This window comes from Halichoerus grypus, chromosome 8, assembly GCF_964656455.1.
Source record: "Halichoerus grypus chromosome 8, mHalGry1.hap1.1, whole genome shotgun sequence".
In the NCBI taxonomy this organism is placed as follows: Eukaryota; Metazoa; Chordata; class Mammalia; order Carnivora; family Phocidae; genus Halichoerus; species Halichoerus grypus.
Window position 1 is genome coordinate 24,459,612 of NC_135719.1, and position 27,515 is coordinate 24,487,126.

General features: G+C 46.3%; 1 protein-coding gene across 4 annotated transcripts in view; it reads right to left on the reverse strand.

The window, feature by feature from the left end:
- The window catches only part of FAM169B (Protein), a 272,894-nt gene extending 256,921 nt beyond the window's left edge, over positions 1-15,973 (reverse strand). For 3 of the 4 annotated variants that reach the window (XR_013450305.1, XM_078078940.1, XM_078078938.1), the window contains exon 1: positions 15,914-15,972. Coding sequence is in view for 3 of the 4 variants with exons in the window: in XM_078078940.1 (XP_077935066.1) it covers positions 15,914-15,944 (31 nt within the window). In the remaining variant the exon portion in view is untranslated. Of the gene's footprint in view, positions 1-15,913 lie in introns of all 4 variants that reach the window. The other variant, XM_078078939.1, reaches the window with a different exon arrangement.
- Between the last annotated feature and the right edge of the window lie 11,542 nt (positions 15,974-27,515).

The following is a 27,515-nucleotide window of genomic DNA, read 5'->3' on the forward strand; positions in this document are numbered from 1 at the left end:
AACCCTGAAGCACCCAGCTCAGGCTGCATGCCTGCCCCATGAAAGCAGCTTGAACAACCACGGTTCCCTAACTGCCCCCAGGAGGGAGTCAAGATCCCCTGCCCCCAGTTTATACTCTCTGCTGCCTGTGCTTCTCAAGGAGACATGCTTGTCAGCCCCAGGCCTTCAAGTGCCCTCCAGTGAGGTCTGGGACTCCCAGGACAGTTGCACCCACCAGCTCCACTGAGAAGCCCAACTCGGCCCCTTGGGACAGGGGTCAGGGAGGACACTGTGGTCTTCAGGGCTTTGGGAGAGGGGGCACCTCACCATGGCCACAGGGCCCAGAAGCCTGGGTGCTCCTAGAGGGGCCCGGGAAGGCTCCTGCAGGGCTCCCCTACAGGCTGCCAAGGGTTACCTGGCATCAGTTCTGGTCGCATGTGGTCATGAGAAATGCAATGAATGTGTTTTGCTCCTTGAACACCATGAAATCATTTCCCCTGCTGGTTCCGCACGCTGTGAGACCCCCCTCAGAGAACTCCTTGGACAGTAACCCCAGGCCACCCTTGGCCCTGGGGCGGGGGCGGGGGGGGGGGCTTCTCAGCAGGAAGCCCACAAGAAGAATCAGGCCTGCCTCTGGGGAGCAGGGCCCTAAAACACAGAGATTAACCCTCTGGGAAGTGGAGGGCAGCTACAAACATCTCAACACTCACAGAACAACGCAGCACCCATGCCCCCTTCCCCTTTAAATAACCTCCAAGCTGGGCTCGGACCCCACACTCCTAAGAAGTGTCCTGGGGCAGGCAAACCAGCCTAGTGGAAGGGAGCTCAATTCTTCAGCCCTTCGGGGTTTAATTAGTACTCCTCGGTCTGGGGGGGTGTGGGTGTGGGGGTGGGCGGGGGAAATCCCCCATTAGAAAAGCTCCAGCAGCTTCGCTCTCACACACAAAATGTTTGGGTTTGTTTTCTGGAAATCTGGGTGGGAATGAAAAAAGGAAGTGATTAAGGCAGGAGGGGGAGCATCCAATGCCCGCTGGGAAAGGGAACCCCCGCCCTTCCAGAGGAAGAAAGACCCCTCCCCAACTTGGCAGGAAGATAGACTCCCTCCCCAGCCCAGGAGGCACGCGCATGCGTACACACACACACAAACACACACACACACACACACACACACACACACACACACACACAACCCCAAGAGGAAGGAAGCCTCCCACTCCCCCACCCCCCTACCACCCCCCCACACCGCAAGGGCACACTTGGGCAGTGCCCAAGGGCCTCCAGGAAGTAAACAAGTCGGGGGTGTTTTACGCATGCGCTCTGGAGCTGAGCTGGGCGGCCACGCTCCCCTCGCTGGGGATGGAAGGCCAACTCTGGGCAGGGGCTTCCAGATGTGAAATGCTAACAGGCTTTAATGGCTTGAGCTGAACAGGAAATATTTTTCCAAAGCCAAAAGAATGTAATCTTTCCAGTACAATGTAAAATGCTTTTATGAAAAAGGCACACAGTTGAAATGATAATTCATTGCAGACTGTAAAGAAAATGAAATCCCCAAACGAGCCCCCAATTTAAGAATTCACTTTAAGCATATGTTTGCTGTAGTCACCAGAACGACAACAAAGTGGTACCTCGTAAAGCCTACTTCTAGGGAAAATACTTAAATCAGTCAGGATCTTTGTACCAAAGTTCCAGTTCCTAGGGTGGCGTGAACGGCGTCCCACTGAGCCACTGCCTGTCGCCCAGTGCCCATCAGCCACAGCCTCAATTGGGTCAGCCCCTGCTGCTCAGTCCGGCAAAGCCTAATGCTCTTCCCAGCACTTTTTGGTCCTCCCAATATAAACAGCAATGCCAATTAATGAAAACCCTGAAAGAGGTCAATGCTGTGCACTTCGCCATTCGTTCAGTATCACTTGCAGAATATTCTCTCAAATACTACCTCACCACAAAGATGAGCAAAGTTCTTTCATTTTAGCAAAGTGAGATTTTTCTCATATGGAACTATTATTAGGAGAAACATTAATAGATATTTTAAATTTTACTAGCCCCGCTCTTGAGAATTTTGACCTCAATGAAAGCCTCTATCTATCCATCAGCTAACTACAAGGCATTATGTCACTGGAAAAGCTGACTGTAATCACTTGATTTTTCTGTAGTCATGTGGGTTGTCATTCTTGAATTACAGTTAAGAACAACTCTTGCTCATAATATGTGAAAAAAATCTCAAGGACACAAAATTATAAGGTAGTATTCTACTTTTATTTTTCAAGAATGGTTAAGGGTGGCTATTCCTAATATAGAATTTTTTTTTTTTTTGCTTTTCTTTATTTTTCACACCAGTGGTCTGCTTTTCCCTCACAAATCAATTTTCTTCTGAAAGGAACTTATAAGAAAGAATCCATGTTATAGAAGAAACTGCCAAAGGGGATTAAGTGACTAATTTGGGACTTAGCAGGAAACTTGGAGACTAGTTTGTAACCAGAGAGAGAAGAGCACCAGGAGACACCAAGTCATGTTGCAAGAAGAGTCTGTGGAGTTCTGAACCCACATGTTCTACACACCCAAGGCTGTGAGGGCAGCACCTAAAGGGAGAAGATTCGTCAAAGCTGCCTCAGGTGCTCAGAATTCCAGACCAGGAATTCATCCGGTTCCCCGTTTCTAGAGAAACATGTGTTTTACCACACAGTGCAATCCCAGAGTTGTGTGTCTTCGAGCTGTACGCTTTAAAACTCCATATTCACAGGGCGCCTGGGTGGCTCAGGTGGTTGGGCATCTGTCTTCAGCTCAGGTGATGATCTCGGGGTCCTGGGATCGAGCCCCGAGTCGGGCTCCCTGCTCGGTGAGGAGTCTGCTTCTCCCTCTCCCTCTGCCCCTCTCTCCCCCTGGTTGTGCTCTCTATCCCTCTCTCTCAAATAAATAAATAAAGTCTTAAAAAAAATTCCATATTTACAAATGCAAACTTCATCTTGAGCCTCCAAAGCTTTCACCACACCACAGGATGCCTTCAAACTGAGAACTACGTTTAACTTAAAGGATGACTATGTTTAACTAAAAAAAAAAAAAAAAAAAGGAGGGCTGTTGCATATACTGGTATCCTCCACTTTCCAAAAGTTCAAATGACACCCCTTCGTTTTTATGAAAGAGCTCCCTGTTTTCACTAACTGAAGAAATCCAAAGAGGACTTTTGCTTTGATGACAAAAGGTAAAAAGCAAAAATAGTGTTGAGCGTCAGTTCTGCAGTGAGCTCTTATAGATACACTGCACAGCTGAGCCCTGAACGTGGTCCTGACGGGCTCCTTCCCCAGGAACTAATCATGCACCAAGCTAAGCTCCCAGAGCTCTGAACAGTGTCCGTGAGCATCTGCCCTTTATCTCGATTTATTTTATGTATCCCTTAGCAAGATGCATCCTAAGCTATCAGACAAGTCTAAGACAGGTTAGTTGTGGGTCTAGGCATGCTCAAAACCTTTTCCGTGTACATTAATGGTAACTGATTCTTCTCTTTACACAGTTCCAGCTTACGAGAGGTTTCATGGGAACGCTCTACTTCCAGAGAGCGGGGGGAAACCGGTTGTGAGAAATACCCCCAGTTGTGCAAAACACTGCCTGGCATTTACTTCCTATCAAAGAATCCAAGTCTATACAGCCAGCACGATGACTCTCCTCGTGCCATTCCAGCCTTTTCCCAAGCACATCCATAAGAAAGGCTGTGAACGGGGCTTCCAAGGCCAGCACGTTTCAAAAAGGAGGTCCGCAGTGGCACTTAGGGGCGCCTGGGTGGCTCAGTTGGTTAAGCATCCGACTCTTTGATGTTGACTCAGGTCATGATCTCAGGGTTGTGGGATCGAGCCCCTTGTCGGGCTCCACACTCAAGCAGGGAGTCTGCTTGAGATTCTCCCTCTGCCTCAGCCCACCCCACATGCTCACGCTCTCTCTCTAAAATAAATAAAATAAATAAAATCTTAAAAAAAAAAAAAAAGGAGGCCTGCTGGGGCACCTAGAACTCACATGCCTATCAGCAAGTGGAACATTTAGAAATCCTAAAGCAGTGGGGTTTGCTTAATCTAGCATTTACTGGGTGCCTGGGTGGCTCAGTCGGTTTAGCAACTGCCTTCAGCTCAGGTCATGATCCTGGAGTCCCGGGATCGAGTCCCACATCGGGCTCCCTGCTCAGCAGGGAGTCTGCTTCTCCCTCTGACCCTTCCCCCTCTCATGTGCTCTCTCTCTCTCTCTCTCATTCTCGCTCTCTCAAATAAATAAATAAAATCTTAAAAAAAAAAAATCTAGCATTTATTTCCCAAACTCACTTAACCAAGGACCCCTGGTCCCAGAACACTAACTGACAGACGACAAGGACCTCAGAGAAGAGTGTTTCGGAGGAATGTCAGGGCAGGAGGAAGCATCACTCTCAGATAGACGGCAAAGGTGCAAACGCCTGGAGCCCAGTGGCCCACCTGGCAAGAAAAGTGTAGAAAGAGTAGAAAATAGAAGGTGAAGCAAACACACACTTGGATATTTTTGTTGGTTTTGAAGAGCATCTGATTGCCAAAGTATTCTTAGCAAAGAATTGAAAAAAAAAAAAAAGTTGGAAGACAGAATGTAGAATATGTTAGAATTTTTCGAGCAGATGAGCAAAATTGCCAGGGAACGGAGGCACGCTGGGGAAAGGTCTGCAGGTGGTGGCGGGAAGGTTTCGTTCCCCAGTAATTGACAGGGAGCCTGTCGCTCTGTTATCACATATTTAGTATTGGCCCACTTGCAGCTTGTCATTGCCTTGGCTGAGAATAAATCACTTGTCCCAAATCTAAGATGGTAAAATATGCAAATGACTTTATGTGCCACCCACACAAAGGTTTATGTAATCCTAATTGCTTCTAATATGAAGGTCTCGTAATCTGAGCGTTGGTGCATCTTCCTTTTAGGCAAATGATACAGAGATAAAACTATTTTCCCCCCTGCATCATTCAAAAGGATATGAGGGGGGAATGAAACATACCGTTCCTTTTGCATACAAAGAGGTGTCACATCAGGGGACAAGCGTGCCCTGTTTGGGGCAGACGGGATGAAACAGCATCTCACATATATGCCTCCTTATGAATGGTAACAGAAGAGGGGCCCTCACTCTGACAACTGCAGGAAGCTCAGGCTTCCCTCACCCCTGAACCCCAGCCTCTCTGGGCCATGTGGCCGTCACCACGGGGTCGTATTTGTCTAACCTTTACTGAGAAGGAAGAAGGCTTTGGCGCATGCTCAGGTGCCAATATACCAAGCCCCAGTGTCAATGACATCACCATTAATGGTGGCTCTAGAGCTGATGGGAAAATGCTGTGGGGAGCAACCGCCCAGAGTGGAACCAGAGCCCTAAACCACACAGCACACAATGAGAGGAAGAAAAATAACTCTTCATCAACGTAATGCTTTTAGCCATTACTCACAGAATAACATTTCTCCAAACTTACCCCAAAATCGTATCCCTATATGTTCATCTATTACACTGCAAACAATAATATCTCTGAAGAAGAGCAAAAAAAAATCGGCTTCTATTTGGCATACCCAGCCCTGGGCAAAGCAACAAAGGGAGCTGAAAATAGACCAGTCCTTAGTCTCCGCAACCCGGTTCTAGATTAAGTTGTACACACCGCATAGAACTTAGACTCATCACCCAGACTACCATGCAAGGAGAATGGATGGAAAAGAATGGGTTTACCTTAAACCTAAAAAAATTATTTACTTAGGGAGAAGGCAGTTACTCCCCGGTAACTGGAAATGTATCGAGGTAGCTACATTTTTATAAGGGCACTGGACTCTTGTGTAAAGCTAAAAAGTAGATGAAGAGGTACACGCCAAATACGACTATTCAAAATCAGTACCAGCTCAGTTTTAAATTAAAAAAATTTGCAAAAAAAAAAAAAAAAAAGCTATATTCTGCCTCTGTGGATAAAGTTTCTGAACTTTATCCAGCAGCTGGCGGGCTCAGTCGCAAGAGCACATGACTCTTGTTCTTGGGATCGTGAGTTCGAGCCCCACATTGGGCATAGAGATTACTTAAAACAATAAAAAATAAATTAAAAAAAAAAGTACTAGCTGGGAGAAAAAGTATTAGAATATTAACAATGAGTTCTCGCATTAAAATATACCCTTTTACACCTTACATTCGCAGGTGTTTTCCAGTTTACAAAGGGCTTTCACCCAAGTCCTTGCTTGCTTGAAACTTACATCAACCCTTTGAAGTCAATAAAGCACACAAAGCACTAACCCCATTTTTCAGATGTGGAAACAGAAGTTCAAAAATCAGAAAATTAGTAGTAGGGCTGGACTCAAATGCAGATCTTAAGATTTCCAGCACAGCCTTTACCAACGCCCCTGCTTACTAATTTATACCATGTCAAGAGCCATGCACTGTTTACCAGCACCAAATGGCAGCTAGTACTCAGCACAGCACTGCTTAAAATACCCTTTTTAAGGCTGAATAATATTGCATTATATAATAGGTGTATATGTGTGTGGGTATGCATGTGTGTGTGTGTGTGTGTGTGTGTGTAAAAATGCCATTTCGTTTATCCACTCATCTGTTGTTGGACACTTGGGCTGCTTTCATCTTTTGGCTATTGCAAAGAATGCTGCAGTGAACATGGATTTAAAATATTTCTTTCAGTCCCTGCTTTCCCTTCTTTTAGGGTAAATACCCAGAACTAGAATTGTTGGATCATATGGTATTCTATGTTTAATTTTTTAAGGAACCACCGTACTGTTTTTCACAGTGGCTGCACCATTTGACATTCCCACCAAAAGTGCATGAGAGTTCCAATTTCTCCACATTCTCGCCAACACTTGTTACTTTCTGGTTTTCGTGGGGGTTTGGGGTTTGTTTTTTTTATAACAGCCATTCTAATGGGTGCAAAGTGGTATTCATTATGGTTTTAATTTGCATTTCCCTAATGATTAGTAATGTTAAGCATCTTTTCATGGGCTTGCCGGCCTTCTGTATGTCTTCTTTGGAGAAAGGTCTATTCAAGTCTTCTGAAAATTATCGTCATACGTTTTAACATGTACTTTGAAAACCTTGTGAGAAGTAAAAGGACATGAATTCACAAGGGGTTAAATGACAAGGTTGGTGTGGCCTAAGTGGGCTACCTGCAGAGGATGCATTCACACGACCTGCATCACAGGGCAATGATGCCCATCTCTGCCCACTGTCCAGCTGAGCCACACTCCAAACAAAGATAGCAGTGGCTGGGAGGTGGCTGAAGTCAAAAGTGGACAGACGAAGTGTGCATTGCCTTTTGGTAAGCCATTTTAAAGCTTGGAGGGAAAAAAAGAGCTTCTATGAGTTTTTAATAATAATAATAATATAGTAACGCCCTGAATGAAGCCTCTATGACACCTGCTCCCAGGGTCCCTACCCAAGGGTGACATCCGCTTAGACCAAGGTCTTCCTGACAGCCCAGGGTCCTAGGAAGAGTTCTAATCAGACCCAGGTCACATTCAATACCAACCCCACAGCCAAGGTTTGCAAAATTTTCTGCTATTAAAATGTGTAACATAAAACATCATGGCCATCATTTAGGGGTGCCAGGCAATACTCTCACAAAAAAGCAGAAACAGTCTCTGCACTTACAGAACTTACAGCCTGGTCAGGGAGACACAAAAACAGTTAAACACTCATATGGTATGGCAGGAGAAGGGAAGGGGAGACAGGAGACAGGATGACTGGGGAAGTTCGATCTGGAGGCAACTTTCAGCAGAGGACTGAAGAATAAAATGTCAGCCCTGTGCAGAGCAGGGGCAAGGGCCCCCCAGACATGCAGGAAGAAGAAAGGAGCAGAGGGATTCCAAGAGTTAAAGGTCAGCCAGTGTGCCTGCAGCCTGGCTGGCCAAGGGAAGAAGGGCAGGAATCACAGGAAGCAGGCGGGCAGAGTTACAGGACCCTGGCCTTGTTCCTGACTTCAGGTTTCAGGGAAAACGCAAGAGGAGGCTGCTGAAAGGTCCCCAACAGGACGTGATAGCTGGAACGTGTGTTTACTGCTTCTTCCAGAACACAACGCAGTAGGAAACCAGACCAGAGATGATGCAGGTTAAGGCAGGCAATGACAATGCTTGGATCAGTGATGGCAGTGGAGATGAGAAGAAAGACATGGCAGGTGTGAGCCAGATGTGCGGTAGACATGGCGGAACTAACTGCTACTTGGATGTGTGGGGTGAGGGGCCAAGGTGACCTTCTACTCTAACCCCGCCCCTCCACATAAGTCAATGAAATTCTACTGGGAGTTTTCAACTTGTGACAGATTTATAAGCTAACATTGGAAGCAGCTTAAGTCTGCTAAGATCCTAGTTCTTTCCAAAGGGGAAAATCGACGCACGTGCCAACAGAAAGAATAAGATGTACATTATTCTAAAATACTAAGTATTTTCCTTAAGGTTTTATGAAATGAGCCCATCTGAAAAGATAGATGAAGCACCCACAAAAGGATGCCACTCTGTCAGATCTCCCCAGTACTGAGCCACACAGGCCGTGAAGTTTGAGCATGAGGGAAAGGCATCAGCTTTGGGGTCATTCAGACCTGATGTCAAAAATTGCTGAACCTCTCGGATCCCCTCCCTCTTCGGGAGCTTTGTACTATCACTCAATAAACTTTACTATTGCTCAAAAAAAAAAAAAAATCTCCAAACATAACATGAAATAAACAGCCACAACAGGGTCAGCACAAACTAAACCAAACCCACAAAGACTTAGATGTTGAAATTATCCAGTATAGAAGATAAGGATAGTAAATATGGCTAAAGGAATTTAAATAGGAAATGTAAAGAGCCAGAATTACTGTTTGACCAATAAGATTCTAGGGAAAAAGAAAGGAGAACTTCTAGAAATGAATGTCTTAAATAGCTGATGAACTGGAAAATATATCTGAAGAAATTACCCAGAATGCAGCATAGAAAGACACAGGTGTAAAATATGATAGGCAGGTTAAGAAAGAGGGTAAGTAGGATAACAAGGTCCAGTAACAATCTTAACTGAGGTTCTAGAAGGAGAAAATAGGATGAATAAGAGTCAAGATTTGAAGAAATGATTGAGATTTTTCCATAACTGATGAAAGATACCTATCCTCAAATACTAGAATCCCAACCAATCCCCAAAGCAGGAAAAAAAAAAAGAGAAATACCCACCTAGACACATTGCGGTCAATCTGCAAAACAACAAACACAAAAATAGCACCATAAAAGCAGCCAGAAGACAAAGACAGATCCTCCAATGCCAAGTAGACCAACAGTGGCCTTCTCCACCGCAATTATGGCAGTCAGATGACAATGGAAGAACATTTTTTTTTGTTTCATTTTATTATGTTAGTCACCATACATTACATCATTAGTTTTTGATGTAGTGTTCCATGGAAGACTATATCATGGAAGAACATTTTTAAAGGACTTTCATCCTCCACCTAGTAAAAGTAACTTCCAAGAACATGGGCAAATAAAGAAATGTTTAGAAAAACAAAACCTGAGGGGGTTTGCTACCAGAAAATCCTCACTAAAGTTATTTCTAAAGGATACACCTCAGGAGAAAGGAAAATAACCTCAAGAGGAAGTTAATTAAGAAGGAATGGGAGCAGGGGCACATGGGTGGCTCAGTTGGTTAAGCCTCGGCCTTTGGCTCAGGTCATGATCCTGGGGTCCTGGGATTGAGTCCCACGTTGGGCTCCCTGCTTGGTGGGGAGTCTGCTTCTCCCTCCCTCTGCCCCTACCCCCCCACCCATGCTCGCTTGCTCATTCTCTCTTTCTCAAATAAATAAATAAAATCTTTTAAAAAGAAGAAGAAGGAATGGGAGCAAAGAAAATAATATACAAGTGGATAAAATCTAAGCCAGTGCTGACCATTCGAAACAAAAATCTAACTGAAGGAAATTAAAAATCATCATAGAACAAAGGTGCTACGTACCAACAGCACATAAACTGGGAAGGGGATAAGTGGAATGAAAGCACTCTAAGGCCGTTAGATGATTCCAGAGGTTTAAAATTCATTAATTTCAGAATTAGAGTTAACATGCATATTAAAATTTCTAAGTTAGCCCCCAAAAGAATAGAAACATAGGTATCCTATTTCAAAATAGGAGAGAGAAGAAATAGAATTAGGGCAAGGGTTGGGGTGGGGGATCTCAATATAAAAGAAATGAAAACAAGATGATTTGTTGATATTCATATTTCATTGTTATGATTAACAATAGATATTCATCAACAAGTAACTAGACTATACCTTAGCAGAAGGACATATTTTGTTTCATTACCCCAAATATTTCTTAGTATTTTAATATTTCTATTCAGTGTTCATGTAGTAAGAAAAACACAAAGCAATACCTTTCTTTCTGTACAGCTTAAAATAATTTTTTTTTCCAAGATGTTCTAAGAGCACAAATGTAGGCAATACACATGCCTTACAGAAATTACTTGTTGGAAGACATAAAGGTCAAAACGAACTGCCAACTATAATTCACTGTTTGCGCATTATACCCCTCTACCTGCATACATACACTCAGCAAAAATAATCCACAAAGTTGGGGCTCCTGGGTGGCTCAGTCAGTTAGGCATCTGCCTTCAGCTCAGATCATGATTCCAGGGTCCTGGGATCGAGCCCTGCATCGGGCTCCCTGCTCAGGGGGAAGCCTGCTTCTCCCTCTCCCTCTGCCCCCCACCCCCCGTTTGTGTGCTCTCTCTCCCTCTCTCAAATAAATAAAATCTTTTAAAAAATAATAATAATAGTCCACGAAGTAGCAATCTAACAGAAGAGATCGGGACAGGGACATCAGAGGAAGGTTTACACAATGGGGAAGTCTCCACAACATCAACTTCTCAAGCTCTTACCACTGAGTCAAATACTCAGGGACTCCGATTAGGGTTTATTTCAGCAAAATGCAATGAAGAAATGAACACAGCTTTCTCTCTCTCTTAACGGAATTCAAGAGTAGTGGTTAGAAACTCGGTTTCCAAGAAAAACACATTTATCTTAATTTCTGCAAGTCAAGGAAACCGAGCGGTCTAGAAGAGTTTTTTGGGCCTTGGGAGCCCCCAACACATGCAGGGATGGTAGCTCCCCCTCGGCACTCCCCTGGGCCCCCCAGCCCTTGCCTTAGCTGGGTCCCAGTGGCCCTGTAGCTGCCCTGCTTTGGAGGAACAAAGAAGCCCTGGAAACGGTTTCTGTGCCTGGACAGACAATAGGTACTGGGTTAAGTAGGAAATGAGGCCACAGCCCGGGCCTGGGGAATGCAAAGGGTTTGATGTGAGAGAGCTCCCAGGGGGCCAGAGTGGGGTGGGAACGGCATGCCTGGATGTCAACAGACAGTGGCCTTTGGATTCACACACGCTGTGTGTCCCACCGCCCCGACCCAAGCTTGCTGATGGCCGGCCTTGGAAAAGAAAACCCACAACAGAGGATGGGTGAACTAAAAGGCATGGAATTTCCAAACCACAGCTGTTACATCCTAATGAGCCTTATTCAAAGGCCCCAACCCTCAGTTGCTACTGACAGTCAGTCTTAACTGCCACCCCCCCACCCCCCTGCAACCCAGCAACCCTGACTTTAAAAGTCACATGACATGGGGGGGCATCTGACCAACGAATGTGCTTGAATTTTGCCCTGACTTTTCTTTCTATACCACACGCCACAGCAGAAAACACAGCCATTTTCTACAATCCTCTGTTTGGAATTTCCCAAGGCTGAGCTACAAATAAGAATGTCATCAGAGGAGACAGGAGCCAACTGCTGTCAGGAACCCAGCTAAGGCCAGTCAGCCAGTCAGCAGACTAGGGTTTCAAAGGTCAGAAAGACAACACCTCAGTGCCCACTGCCCTCCCACCACCCAGCCTGAGTCCTGGCCACTCGATCATTCACTCCATCCTGCCAAGACATGGCAGGAGGTCAGAACACCAGCCATTTCTGGTCTGGCTTCATGCAGTGGAGATCCCCACTGAACACAGACATAATACAGCCCTTGTTTAGAACCGGAGGTGAGTGAGAAGCATCTCTAGCATGGATATCATTATATCCAAGGGGTGGGGGGAAGTAACATGAAATGCCCAAGCCTTTAGGAGGACCTGCTCAGGACCGGGTCTCCCAGGACTAGCAGGACCCTGGAAAGGTATTCCAAGGGATGCACTGACCAGAGCACTGTTCAGGGGCACTCTGCCCCAGGGACGGCAGGCCAGCCTATATCACCCCATATCCTGATACCCCCAATCTGCAGAAAATTCCCCAGTAATCCTACAACCACATAACCAACAAAAGCTTTCACCAGCTCCTAGGGGAAATGATTTCTCCATTCAAAGCTCACGTAGCTCCTATGTGCCAGGTAAGAGCAAGGTACTAGAGAAGAAAGATCAATGAAGGTCCTGCCCTCAAAGAGATTACAGTCTGGTTGGGTGGGAAGTAACTGACAAACTTCACGGCCAAGCGGATTTTTAGAGACCATCCCGTCCTTTCCCTTCCTTCCTAATGAAGGGATGGAGACTCACCAAGGGCCATGAAAGCACTTAGTGACAATGACACGAGTCCCAGTGGCCAGCCCAGCCCCCTGCCCACTGCCCCCAATGAGGCCCTGCTTCCAGAAACTCAGACTTGCCACACGCCTCTATGGGAACCCTTCTACACCTTCAATACCTAGAGAAGATCCAAAACGGCTGATTGATATTTGATTTTTTTTTTTTTTTAAGTTTTGTGTTCATATGAGGTCCTCCCTAAGGAAGGTACCGGCTTCCTTAGGTACTGGGTCATGGACTACTTCCTTCCAGAGCCTACACTCTTTTTTGGGGGGGAGGGGAGGGTTTCACATCAAACATCACCATCATGACAGGTTCCTTTCTCTGTGGACTCAGACCACTACCACCACCCCCATGTGAATCTCAACCCTGCCACTTCCTAGCAAGTGACCTTAGGCAAGTTATTTCTCCCTTGCCCTGACCCACTTCTGAGCAGACCCAGGTCTGCAACTGCCTCAGCCTCTCTCAGCACCAGGCCCTGCCAGAGGCCTCTTTGCTTTCTGGTCTCTCCTCCTCTGGGTCCGTGTCTCATAATATCAGGACTTCACCCTCTCTGAGCCTTCAGGCCGTGCCCTCAGCTCTTTCCTCCTCCCACTTCCCAGGGGACACCCTCACCAGGCCTCCCGGGGTCCCCAACAGAGCTCAGGGCAGGCGCTTTCTAGGCCTTTCTAGATTCTTCCCACACTCCGCGGTTAGTGTTTCTGACTAACTCTTCAGTTATCTCCAACGAGAGGCATGTTCTGGAACATTCTGAAATCACTGTGTCTAGACTGCTTCACGTTTTCGTCCTCTGAAAGTTGCTTCTTTCACTGGCATCACCACTGTCCCTGTTCCCTCAACCCAAGCTTCAGAGTCAACCCATCCTTTAGAGTTTTCCTTGCTTGCTTGCTTTCCGGTCTATAAAGCTCTGCTTGATTACCAGTGCAAACCGTCCAACACCAAACTTTTCTTACCTGGAACACTAAACTGAATGGAGATCATCCAACAGGCATATCTCACAAACACTTCAATTTGGGTGTAAACAGAAGGGATGGGGGCAAAACAAACGGCCTTCTTGGAAGGGACCCTAAATTTTACTCTGGGCCCAGCAGTCGGCTGTGATGAGCACAGGGTCTCAGGTAACCCTTCTGAGGTAGGTCAAGTCCTTATCTTACGGATGAGGGAAATTCAAGGTGAAGGATGAGGGGAGTACAGAACTAGATCACGTGTGACTTCCCTTTTCTTCTCCAGGATGCTCCAAGCTAAAATGATAGCAGCAGATGGGCTCCTGGAACCTAAGAGGGGTCTTCAGCATCAGAGAAATTAAAAACACATACAAACTCTGAGAGAGAGAGAGAGAATGTGTGTGTGTGTGTGTGTGTGTGTGTGTGGCCCCCTGGGGCATGTCTTGAATTACTGAGAGTAGCTCCAATATTGAGGAGGATCATCTAGATACAGAACACAACTCCCATGGGAATGTCACCTGCCCTTTCCCTATATTATAGGGCTAAAGTGGTGACCGGGACACAGCCTTATCTGAAAGCGTCAGTCTTAGCTTAATGCTTCCTTGCGAAAGGAAAAAGGATTCCAACGCAGACATGATTTGTTCAAGCCCTCTTTGGAAACGGGCTATCAAAGCTCAGGCAATGGTTCAGCTACATAAAACTCCAACCCATTAGGCTCTAGCACACGTGGAAATGATTAATGTGGACCCGCTGTGTGTCCTCTGGTCCATCAGCAACCATGAAAGCCACAGCAAATACTGAAAGAAATACAGGAAAATCCTTACACCGGTTAGGCCAACTACACTTTTCCAGAAGATGAAGTTACCATGACTTTTCCCATGAAACATAGAAAGACTTGGTAGGATAAGCACAGCTCGAAGGCCATAGTTGGGAGAACTCTCTGACTCATGGTACCACTCAGAGGAGGAAGGGAAGGGAGAAGGTATGGATTGAGCAACTCTGCACCCACTAAGTGTTGAACGTAAAGGAAATAGTTCTGTACAGTAAGTCCCTAAGTGGGCAAAATCCTCTCCATCTTGGGATGTGTTGGATGAGATCAGAAGAGCAAGCCACTTGTGTTTCTTGACCCAGTTCTCAAACACACTGGCAGCAGCACTCCCTATCCACAACCATGGCGACCAACTTTCCAGAAAGGACCACGGGAGGGGAGGGGGAGGGATATCAAAAACAGAACAGTATCATCGCCCTCTCTAAAAACAGAGAAAAACCATTTCTCAATCTCTAGACCAGTGAAAACTTTCACAAGGAATGGAAAATTCATACAATTGGCTAGTGGCCACCTTCTCTCCTTAACTCACTCGAAATCTGGGGAAAACAACTCAAAGTCACAGCTTTTAAATGCAGGCCATTAAAACCAGTCCTTTGCCCCTGCTGGCTTCCAATAAAAAGCAGAGGAGCTTCAATAAGACTGATTTTTTTTTTCCTTACAAAAATGTGTGGTGGGAGAAAGCGTCCAGTTTGGGGTTGGATTGCACGTGGGGGCAGGGCTGCTCAACTGTGGCCGCGCGCCTCGTGACCGGCCTGGACGCGTAGGGGACCAGAGGTCGAGAGGTACCGGCCGCGGGGCCCTTCCAGCCTCCGGTCCCCGCGGGAGGAAGAAGATGCAGGGGGCAAAGAGGCATTTTCTCAGCATCCAACCCCCAGACGCCAGCTCCTTTGCAAACACTCCTTTTGCGGAACTGGCGACCACCGCTTTGGGGATTTGTTCCACGTGCTTCAGAGTCAGAAGTGGCACCGTTTTGCTTGGTTCTCCGGAGACAGGACCGGGCAGGGCCCCTCCTGGGGCTCGCGGGAGGAGGGGGGCTGGGGGGCAGGGATGGGGCGTGCCCTCAAATCCAGAGTCCCCCGCTGGCCTGCTGGGCTGGGGGCCGCGCGCCCGTCGCGCAAGATGCCCGGGGACAAAACAGAGGCCGGGAAGGGGGTGGCGGGGGGCAGAGGCGCCCGCTGTAACCCGAGCTGCTATAGTGATTTCTCCCCCACCGTGCGGTTCCCATTTCACAGACAAGGCCACCAAGGCTATGGGAAGGCGGTGAGCTCGCCAAGCCCGGGTCAGCGGTCTGGATGCCGGGTGGCCCCGGAGACGCGCCGGAGAGCCGTGGCCGTGGCCGTGACCGTGACCCTTCCACGACTAACCCCTCCCGGGGGTGAGCGCCCGCAGCCGACGCCCCGGGCCTCCCGCCCTTCTCGTTCCCCGGCGGCGACAGGTGCGCGGCTTGTGGCGCCCTGGCGCGGACTCCGGGGAAAGTTTCCTGGCCGCGGCGCGCTGTTTACGGTCTGGTTTTGCAGCGCTGGGGCCCCGAGCTCTCAGGCCAGCCCAGCCATTGAAACCCTACACGCGGGGAGGGGCCATCGCGGCGGCCAGCGAAGGAGGCGAGCGGGCTCCGGGCCCGGCCGGCCGCGGCTCCCCTTACCTGCGGCTCCGCGAGCGGCCTCAGCCTCCATGCTCGGCTCCCGCCGGGCTGCGTCCCTCCCCCCGGGCTGCCCCATTTCCCTGCCCCACCCCGCCCCTCCCCTCCCCCGCCCGGGACTGCCCCCGCCCCCGCCCCCGCTCCGAGGCTGAGCCGCCCCTCCCCCGGGGCTGCCCCGGCTCCCGGCTCCCGGCTCCCGGCTCCCGGCTCCCTCCCCCGAGCTGGTCCTGCCCCCGGGCCCCCGCCCCCTGCCTGGGGTCTTCACCGCCAGCCAGCGACCTTGACTCCCCAGTTTGCAAAGCCAGTCCAACACCTCCGAGGAGTTTCTTAATTCCCTGCAAGAGAAAACTATTTGCAGGGCGCCCCATGGCCAGTGGCCCTCTCCTGAGCCCCTTCTCACTTCCTTCTGCTATTTCTATTTCCATGGACAAGAATCATTTGCATTATCCCTTTGGAAAATTTACACAGTTTAAAAATAACTCAAAGACCACGAATGACACTCATAAGGCAGGACAGCCAATAACCTGTTCTGCCCATTTCAAATTTTTTCTGATGACTGTAATGTGCCTATTTTTGCTGATAAGGAATACTTTCATTGATTAAATGTTCAGGCTTGTACTCAACTTGAACTAGCATAGTTCAATGACAGCCAGCTGTTTCTCCAGTATTTCTTCTTCTTGGCATGTTTCAAGGTGTTTTTTACAGGAGAGGTGTGGAGCAGGGGTGGTTTGAAAATGCCAATGGCCTTGGAGCCCAAAGGTCTGTGGTCAGTCAACTAGTGCTTGCTCTCTGATTGGCAGCTTTGAAATTGGCCCTTGAGGACAGCTGCCCAAGCTGCATCCTCAGTCCTTCTGGACCCAAGGGTCTGGGGAGGTGGAGGTGGAGGGGGTGTGGGGGGAGTGGGGGGGGGTTGTTGATGTTTTTTTATGGCAGTCACATGGCGACCAACAAAGAATAACCAGACCCCAAGGAAGAGGTAAGCCATTAAAGATGTTATCACCAGTCCTTACTCAAACCAAGACATCACAAGAATGATAAAGCCACAAGCTCCCTGGTCAGTTCTAAATGAAAGACTGTATGGTGATTAACATAACATAATAAAATTAAAAAAAAAAAAAGACTATTGGGGGAGGCCCACATCGGCAACCCTATCAGGACCCCTCTCACTCCGGAGAGCTTTTTCTGGATCCTTGCTCAATAAAACTGTCCCTCCACCCCCCCCCCCACCCCCACTCTGACATCCAGGGCAGGGTAGTCTGGTTTGTTCCCTTATCTCTGATGTCCTTATACCTCAGCATTTCTGGGATTTCTGTGAGCCTAATCCATTGCCCCCTACTATCTCTCCTTAACTAGCCCTGCCTGTCCCTTACTCAGTACCTGAATACATGTTCCTTCAGAAAAATAATTAAGAATTTTAGACTGAAAAGTACCCTGTTTCTCATTAAACACCTGTTCCCAAAGTTGGTATTTAGTCAAATACTCCCTCTTTTCCTTAATAGTTTCCGGGTTTTCTGTCTCACTTGGGTAGGCTAAAACTATCTCAAAATTAGAAAATAAATTCGTTTACATTTGCTTCCAATATTTTTATTGTTTTGACCTTTAGATCTGATCCCGCACCATCAAATGGCCCATTCTTTGCCCCATTACCATAAATTATTTCCTAAATCATGTATTAAATTCCCATATACATTATGGCTCTTCTTTTACTGATCATTTTTCCTGTTTCTACTACAATACCACACTATCTTAATGACCACAGCTTTATCATGTGTTTGGACATCCAGGAGGACAAACCCTTCCTAATCAAATATTCAATGAGGTAGTTAAGGATATTGGGAGTTGGCATAGATTGCTTCTTACCTTGAACATTAATTTGCATAGTATTCACATCTTTAAAGTTTTGAGTCTTCCAATCAAAGAACAGAAGCACACTCAAGTTTATTCAGGTCCCTTTTGGAGGGGAGGGGGGCTAAAGTTCTAGAGTTCTTACAGAGTTCTTATGCTGTGTTTATTCCTACATATTTCTGATATTTGTTGGCCATTATGAATGGGCTTTTTCTTTTTTCTGGTTATACTTGCTAATTGGGTATTGCTGGTACACAAGAAAACTATGGGCTTGGATATGTGCCAGTCTCATATCCTGCCACTCTTATGAGGTCTAATAATTTTTAAAGTCGATTATCATAGATTTTCCAAGTAGACCCTCAGATTGTCTATAAATAAGTTGTCGGGTATCTAAACCTTCCTCAAACCTCAGTGACTCCACACTCATTCTGACACTAAAATTGCCCTTAATCCTAACCACGAAGAGAGGAAATATATTATTTATACATGTACACTGGAAAATAGGGGCCCCACAAAGTCCTAGAGCATGTTTTCAGTATGGCTCTGTCTCATAACCAGGAGGTAGTCTAATCCTCCCTCTGGCCTCATTTATCTACATGGGAATTTCTTCAGTGTTAAGAACACAACTATTCTGGGGTGGCTCAGTCAGTTAAGCATCTGTCTTCAGCTCAGGTCATGATCCCAGGGTCTTGGGATGGAGTCCTGCATCGGGCTCCCTGCTTAGCGGAGCATCTGCTTCTCCCTCTCCCTCTGCCCCTCCCCCTGCTCTCTCTCTCTCAAATAAGTAAAAATCTTTATAAAACACACACACACACACACACACACACACACACAACTGTTCTAGCCATTCCCAAGGTATTTGTGAAATTTGAAAGAAAAATCCGGTATTTAAACATAAGGGTTAGCAAGCTACTGGATTTTATTTAATAAGTAAACAAATTCCTCTTGTAGCAGTTGTTACTTTTTGGTCCAGGAGCTGTAGTCCTGAAAAAAGGAGAAAGAAAAAAACCAGATCAAGGCTTAGCAAAAATGGAAGAAAAAAATGTAAGACAGAAGAAAAATTTAGACAAACCTTTCTCCTATAAAATGTAGGGGAAATAGTACCTTGTGATATATCATAGCAAACTGCTAGAAATTTTAAAACACAAATTTTCAAGCTATTAATTCACAATTCTTTGGTGACGTTGTACAAACTAGTATCTTTCTATACCAACTTCCCATGGGATATTGAACATAATCCCAACGTTGTAATGTGGTTTCTAACATACCAATTCTCTGATTGTTTTAAAACAGTTTCAAATGGTTGTTTCTGAATATTGTAAATGTCTGAAGTTTTCCTTTTTTTAAAAATTTTATTTATTTGAGAGAGAGCACAAGTAGGGGGAGCGGCAGAGAGAGAGGGAAAAGCAGACTCTCCACCGAGCAAGGAGCCCAATGTGGGGCTCCATCCTAGGACCCCGGGATCATGACCCCAGCCAAAAGCAGACGCTTAACCAACTGAGCCACCCAGGTGCCCCTAAAATTTTCCATTTTTAAATAAGTAAATGCCGTGAGCATTTGAAAGCTATTCTTCAGTAGGGAAGTTAAAAACATGCATATGTGGTGTCAGAAACCTGCAAAAAGGTGAAATACAGCTTTAGGGTCCTTCCTTACATGGGTGTTGGAGCCAAATCTCACCTAGGAATCCAGCAATAGCACGTCAACTGGCGAGAAAAAATATCTATTGCTAACTGCTTCAGTGAACAATTCCACATTAGTAAAAACCATAAATACTGTAATTTTGAGCACAAAACTGTTTGCCACATTCATTCAGAATGCTCTTCGAATTTAACAGTGTTAGGAATTAGTTGGACAGTTAGGTAGTAGGTAGTCAGGGCCAGGGTCCCCAACAAGAAAATAAGGAGTCAGGACTGCTAAAATAAAATAGCACTGACATCCTGTTTTGCAGCTTAGACAGGACCACACTGACATTCTGCTTTGCAGCCTTTGCAGAAATGACTTCTGCAAAATGTCCTAAAATAAGACAATAACCACATGGGGCGCCTGGGTGGCTCAGTTGTTAAGCATCTGCCTTCAGCTTGGGTCATGATCTCAGGGTCCTGGGATGGAGCCCCGCATCAGGCTCCTGCTCAGCAGGAAGCCTGCTTCTCCCTCTCCCACTCCCCCTGCTTGTGTTCCCTCTCTCGCTGTCTCTCTCTCTGTCAAATAAATAAATAAAATCTTTAAAAAAAAAAAAAAAAGACAATAACCACAAAAGCATTTGTCAATATCATGGGCAAGGGGCAGTTAAGTCCTAAGCCCCTAGATGTCAGGAAAAAAAAAAAAAAAAACACCACCATCAGCACATGGACATTAACCTAATAGGTAGACAGATACATGACCAAAGCCCTGGTTTGGCACGACTCAGCACACCCTGATTGTGTAAGAAAGTTCTGCAAAAGAGCTCATAAAAACCCCTAACTTAGAACGGGGTGGGGGGCGCAACCCATTCGGGTATCCCATCCCTCTCCGGGGGCTTTATACTCTTGCTCAATATTAACTTTGCTTTGCTGTCCATCACCCTTCGTCTGGTCTACCTCTTCATTCTTCAAAGCGGCATGACTAAGAACCACGGGCAGTAAGGGGACAAAGAATCCTGTAACAACACCGGGCCAACCTAACAAAGAAGGGAAAGCAGAAAAAAGGTGGGGGGGTGATCGAATATGGAATATTCTGAATTGCTCAATCCTCATTTTGATTTTAACCAAATCTCGTTACTCATTTAACTACGAATGTGTTCCCGTATCCCATAAGGTCACTTTATCATCAACATATCCTGCTTCCTATGGAAGAAACATTGTATTCCGTCTCAGGGTCTGGCAAATTACAACCGACGCCCCAAATCAGCCCTCCGCCTATTTTTTGTACAGCCTGTGAGCTAAAAAAGGTTTTACGTTTGTAAATAGTTTAAGAAATCAAAAGAGGAGTAATGGTGTGTGTCACATGGGCAGTATATGTCCTCAAAATTCATAGTTATTGGAACACAGCCACGCCCCCTCGTTTGCATATTATCCATGCTGCTTTGAAAGCTACAAGGGCGGAGCTGAACAGTTGCAACAGAGACCCTGTGGCCCGCAATGGTTACTTGAAGCTCTTTACAGAGACTGTGTTTTGGCCGCTTTTGAACAGTTAAGCTGGAAAAGCAAAGGAATGGGGTTGAGGGAGTCCCAAAGGCTACCTTGGAAGAGTGACATTTTTCGAGGTTCAGTCAATGCTTTGACAAGAGGCAGTTTCGGTGTGAGTTTTATATTTTATGATAGACATAAGTAGCTGAGCTGGAAGCAAAGATGTTTGACATAGAGGAGACTTATTACTATTATTATTATTTAATTGCACGTGTGTCTTGATGATTGATTTATTCTCCCCACCTCCCAAGAGGAATTTGACCAGGTTGATTAAATTTCATTTATGTCAAGTGTACAAAATGTGTTGTAAGAGCTGTTCATGTCAGAGACAAATAAACCGTTTTAATCCTTTTTCTTGCTTAAGCAGGAAGTCACAACTTGCCAATGAGAAATTTAAAACAAATCCCACAAAGTTTTATGTTTGGTTCAAAACTCGAAGTATTTAGGTCTTGGGATATTATAATCTTGGCAGCCCGCATTTGTCGTCCCTGGTGAGAACACGTGTGTACTGTTTCTTGCTTTTCAGTTCACTGAGAGAGGGTCGCACCTTGCCCTCTTAATCCCAGAGTCAAACATGATTACAAATATTTTCCTCTCGGGAATCTAACTCATAAGGAAGATCACTGTGCTTTTTTGTTAAATAAAACATCCCTCTTTAGTTGCCTTATTCGTTCTCAGGCTTACTGTGTTTCATGGGCCTGAAGATTGTGTTTGACATCAGCGATTGTTAGAGACCATTGGTTTTTACAATGGAAAAAGAAATAAAAGTGCAGATGTCAGACCTCAAAATCCATACTTCTCTGAGTTGTTTTCATTTTAGAGAATGAGAATGTGTGGGTTTTTTTTTTTTTTTTTCCAGGTGGGGCTGAATACAATCAGAGACACATGTCACTGTTGCTAAGTAAAAATATTTTACATCTCTCCCTTTCTTTTTTATTAATTGCAAAATTAGGGAAAAGTTTAGAACCTAAGAAAAATAAGCGAATTTTGGGCAAGTGAAAATGCCAGGACACATTCTAGTTTAAGTTAAAAGAAGAATGGCTTATGTCAAACCCTGAAAAAACTAAAAATAGAAATTGCGGTGTCGTTATCAGAAAAGTAGCGTTGTTAACAACTGGCGGTCTGAACAGTTAAGTCTGTTTCCAGGTGTGATACGTTTCCAGGTGTGATAAGCAAACACAAGTTAGCTACCCAGATCTCACTAGCGTGGATAGCAGGGTTTCACGGCAGCAGCAACCAACTCGACAAATGCCGGCATTTCCAGTGGCCTCATTTGTTTATGACTGTGATGGGCAAGCAAAACCCTCCGGACAGAAGGGCTAAGTAAGTGACATGAACTTGAACCAGAGGAGCCACTCACCAAAGTGGGGAGTTGATATAACATGCACAATGCCTGAGGGAGTATGAGAAAAACTGGGTAATTGCTTTCAAACTTGGATTTCTGTATTGTCTACTTTAATCTCAAAATAAGGTGTAATGCAATGCCCTCTGCATCCCTGCAAAAACAAGGTGGCCCCAGCCTCCCAGAGCAGGCAGGGGAAGGCCACTGGGGGCAAATGCCACTTCCCACCTGCTCTCCGCTGTAAATAAGCCTGCAGCCCACACCAGGGGCCAATTAAAAGGAATGGCCGTTGGTTCAGCGTCCCAGGAAGGCATCAGGTGGAGTCTAGTCCTTGGCAATGATCCCAATTAAAGGGAGTGGTATAGTTTTTTTCTATCAGGGGGCCAATTAAGAAGATGGAACCACATGGCCACACCCTCTAATACAAGGCACTCTGAACTTGGGGAAACACTGGGACCCTGGAGGAGCCCTGTCAGTCTCCCTGGGCTAGAGCTTCTCATGGCCATGCCCAGATGGGGAAAGAGAATGGTTTTTTGTGCGTCCTATTAGACAGCTATTTTTTTTTAAGATTTTATTTACTTATTTGAGAGAGAGCGAGAGCAGGAGGAGGGGTAGAGAGAGAGGAAGAGAGAGAATCTCAAGCAGACTCCCCCGCTGAGTGGGGAGTCCCACATAGGGCTTGATCCCAGGACCCTGAGATCATGACTTGAGCCAAATTCTAGAGTCGGTTGCTCAGGGGTGCCTGGGTGGCTCAGTCTGCCTTTGGCTCAGGTCATGATCCTGAGATCCTGGGATCAAGCCCCCATCGGGCTCCCAGCTCAGTGGGGAGTCTGCTTCTCCCTCTCCCTCTACCCCTCCCCCTGCTTGTGCACGCTTTCTCTCTCTCTCAAATAAATTAATAAATTAAAAAAGAAAAGAGTCAAAAGCTTAACCAACTGAGCCATCCAGGCTCCCCACCTTCTATTAGCTTTCTAAAAAAAAGTATTTTAGCTAAAAAACTATATATATATACATGTGTATATATATACATATTTATATATATGTATATATATAAAACTTTTATGTATAAAAGTTATATATAAAAGTTTAAATATAAAAACTATATAAAACTTTTATATATGAAACTACATAAAAACTATATCTATAAAACTATATATATATAATATATTCTGAAAGGTCAAGATGTTGCATAACATGGCTTCTTCCATAGAGAAACTAGCCCCAAATGGTAGCTTTAGTTACTCTGCCACAATTAAGAAGGCAGAGGAATGTCTACAGAGCCAGGTGGAAGGCCACCACGGGGCAGTGACTAACGTTTAGTGGTGCGTGGTCCAGTGCGGCATTAAGCACTCATGGCAGGCAGGATGTGGTGTGGGGAGGGCACAGTCTGAGAAGCCAAAAAAAAAAAAAGTAGATTTTGCTGGCCGGGTGAGCCCCCCGCCCCCAGGGCTGTAGGGGCTGAGGACAATGCCCCCCAGGCTTGGGAGGGCTCCATTCAGGAAGGGGGGTGCTGTGATCCCGTCCATTTCACAGAAAGGGGAGACAGGGCACAGAGAGGTGAACTTGTCTGAGCACCCACAGCTTATAGATGACACGTGCTTTCAACCAGCATTGTTACCATAAGCTTCATCTGTGGTTTTGGTTTTCTTTTTCCTTTTTTTTTTTTTTTTTTACATATTTTGCACAATCAGTTTCAAGAGCAACAAAATTTCACGAAGTCATCATAGCCAAACACAATGAAGGACTCCAGGGGGAGGGAAGGAGGAAGATTACTAAAGAGAGGAAACAAAATCTAAACAAACAGATTGTAGGGGCACCCACCAACCTGATTTGCCTGGGACTCTATGGGTTACAGCACATTTTTGTACCCCCTGCCCCCCGTCCCAATCCCAGAAACCCCTCAGCCCCAGGCAAACAGGGGCAGTTGATCACCAAACTCAAGGCTCACCTTTGACCCATACCCAAGGGTCCAGAAAGTCCCGGATGGTGCTCCGACCCTCTGTTTGTCTGTTGCCCAAAGCCTCTGAGCCCCGGACTGGCTATTTCTGCTGTCAAGGGCATCATCTTACCGCCCTACCCACACCCAGGAGTCTTCAGCCTTTGGGGGGCGGGGAGGCACAAGGCTGGGCGCCCCCGAGAGGAGCCTGAGGCTGGCAGCCGCGGGGGGGGGGGGCGGCGCCCAGTGGTCGGAGTGCCCCGTGCCCTGGGCGGAGCCACGGCCATCTGACACCCAGAGGCACAGATACACGCTCCCCGCTTGGGTTTCATGGATTCCCAGCCCAGCTGCGTGGTGGTGACTGGTAAGACTATTTTTCTGCTTTCCCATTTGCGCTTTTAGCCTGACCGCGGAATGTGCACTTGCCTGATCTGCTCATAAAGGGTTCCCTCTCGGGGGAAAAAGGAGTGGCAACTGGTGGTGCCAATAATTCCAGATGGAAGCTTGCTTCTCACTTCTTGCTATGCCCTACTGAAAAACAGCGGACAGAGAGGCTTTTCCGCTCTGCTCCTCTCCTTCAATTCAAAAGTGCCTGCATGTGGCTCAGGCTCAGACCTTGTCCGTCCGCCCAACTGGGGAGGAATCCGAGGCTGGCACCTGCTCTCCTGAGTCTGGGGCCCAGTGGGTCCATGTGGCATCCCCGGGGTACAGCTCCATAGCAAGGCAGTGGGAGCTGGGGATCCAGAAAGGATGGGGCCTTGTAAGGCTTGGACAGCGGTCCATCTACAAGAACCACCCCCAAAGGAGAACACAGCCCCCAACACGCAGACTGAAGAGCTTTCAGCCACTCAGAAAGCCCTGAACACCACCGGAGAGCCTCCAATTGGAGACTCTGAACCCCAAAAGATCAACTTAGAGTGAATGGTAGCCACCCACTCCTACCTTTCTCCAGCTCATCCCAAATCAACCCCTGCCACCCCCAGTCATTGTCACAGCTGGTCCCAAAAGGGTTTGATTTCTTTACAAAGTTCCTTCTTTCTAGTTAGACACTTTTGGCATATTTTAAGTTTTTTGAATTGTGTGAAATGAAGGAAACAGGAGACAAGGAGTCCTATGGACATGGAAAATCGAAACGTAACTATCTTAATATTTTCAGGCTATAATCAAACTCCTGTTAACCTTCTGAGGAAAAGAAAATCTTTTGAAAACCTTTTATCTCCCTTGTTCTCATTTGTGTTACTTGGGGTATAGAGATTGAGTGGTTCAAAATATTCTTGAATTGCTAAGGAAACTGTACCCCTGATGAATGCAATGCTTGTCACAAATGAAATATGAATATTGAAGCCCAGTTGGCACGTCTTCAACTCACGTGGACCCCTGCCGCTTGGCCTGTCAGCTTGTGGTTTGCTGGCAAACTCTAGATTGTTTGATGAAGTACCTGATCATCAGGCACCATTTGGGAATGCCCACCGGCTTCTAGAGTGTGGCCTTCCTTTATTAAAAATGCTTTGAACTGCCAGGGGTAGTCTCTTCATGTAATTGGATTTGCGTGGAAATCTGGCCAAGACAGTTGGCACAGAGACTGATGGGGGTGGGGGAGGACAGAGCTCTGACAAACGGCCTCAGGTTCAAGGCATTCCGACTGGCACCAATAAGAATAGTGGGAGGCTGAGAAAACCTGCATCCCTCCAAAGAGCCTCCCTTGATTTCGAGAAGGTTCCTCTAGCCTTATGCAGATTTCACCCTGAGGGCCTGCCAAGTTTAAAGTGTAAGATGTGACCCTACAAAACAAGAGCTTCCAACCTGTACTTGCTGAGTTGTTTTTCCTAATTAAAAACAGATAAGAGATGATCTGACTGTTTTGATCTGAATATGATTCTAAAGCAGAATGTGATTTGTGTGTGTGTGTGTGGCGCTGTGATTTTAGTCTGAGGTACCTGGTTTCTCGGTGATTTTTTCTGAATCTCAATATTTTCTAAAGTTGTTTTTTTTTTTTTTTTTTTTTCTGGCTGCCCCAGTGGCAGCTACAGTCTTATTCTATAGGAGTCAGTCAGTGTCAAGAGGACACCATCAGCTTCCTGGTGTCAGGACATCCTGTCCAAAATTTTGTATTGCCTGAGAAAGATTGACCCCTTGTGAGCCACGCTTGTTAGCGGTTCTAGACTCAGAGGCTCAGAACTTCGAAGGCACCATCCTTTCTAGGACTGGCTCCTCCTCTAAAAGCCTGAGCTCCGGGCAGCCACTGACCTCCCCTACGGGGGCAGGGGTGGGGGGGGGCCCGGGAGCTCTGAGCAAGGGCCACTCTGAAGGAGAGGTAAAATAAGAGGTCCCAGGGGTGTGGTCACTCCTACACCATCTTTTGATGGTTAATTTTAGGTGTCACCTTGACTGGGCCACAGGGTGTCTAGATATCTGAGTTGAAAACAAGCCACTTCATGGGGCGCCTGGGTGGCTCAGTTGGTAAAGCGACTGCCTTCGGCTCAGGTCATGATCCTGGAGTCCCTGGATCGAGTCCCGCATCGGGCTCCCTGCTCGGCAGGGGGTCTGCTTCTCCCTCTGGCCCTAACCCCTCTCATGCTCTCTGTCTCTCATTCTCTCTCTCTCAAATAAATAAATAAAATCTTTAAAAAAAAAAAAAAAAGAAAAAGAAAACAAGCCACTTCCCCCACCTCTAACTCCTGACCACCATTAAGCTGTTCTGCACCTCTATAATGATGTTATTTTACAAATATTGTATAAACGGCATCATGCAGTATGTATCGTTTTGAGACTGGCTTGTTTTCACTCAGCATATTTCCTTTGAGGTTCATCCAAGCTGTTGTATGTATCAATGGTTCCTTTTTTTTTTTTTTTAAACAGCTTTATTGAGATAAAATTCACATGCTATACAATTCACTTAAGACGGACAGTTTTCATGTGTGGCTCAGTCAGTGGAGTGTGTGACTCTTGATCTCGGGGTTGTGAGCTTGAGCTGCATGTTGGGTATAGAGATTACTTAAAAATAAAATCTTAAGGGCGCCTGGGTGGCTCAGTTGGTTAAGCGACTGCCTTCGGCTCAGGTCATGATCCTGGAGTCCCTGGATCGAGTCCCACATCGGGCTCCCTGCTCGGCGGGGAGTCTGCTTCTCCCTCTGACCCTCCCCCCTCTCATGTGTTCTCTCTCATTCTCTCTCTCTCAAATAAATAAATAAAATCTTTAAAAAATAAATAAATAAATAAATAAATAAAATCTTAAAAAAAACCCTAAAAATAAATAAAATGGACAGTTCGATGGCTTTTAGTATATTCATAGAGTTATGCATTCATCACACAACCAAT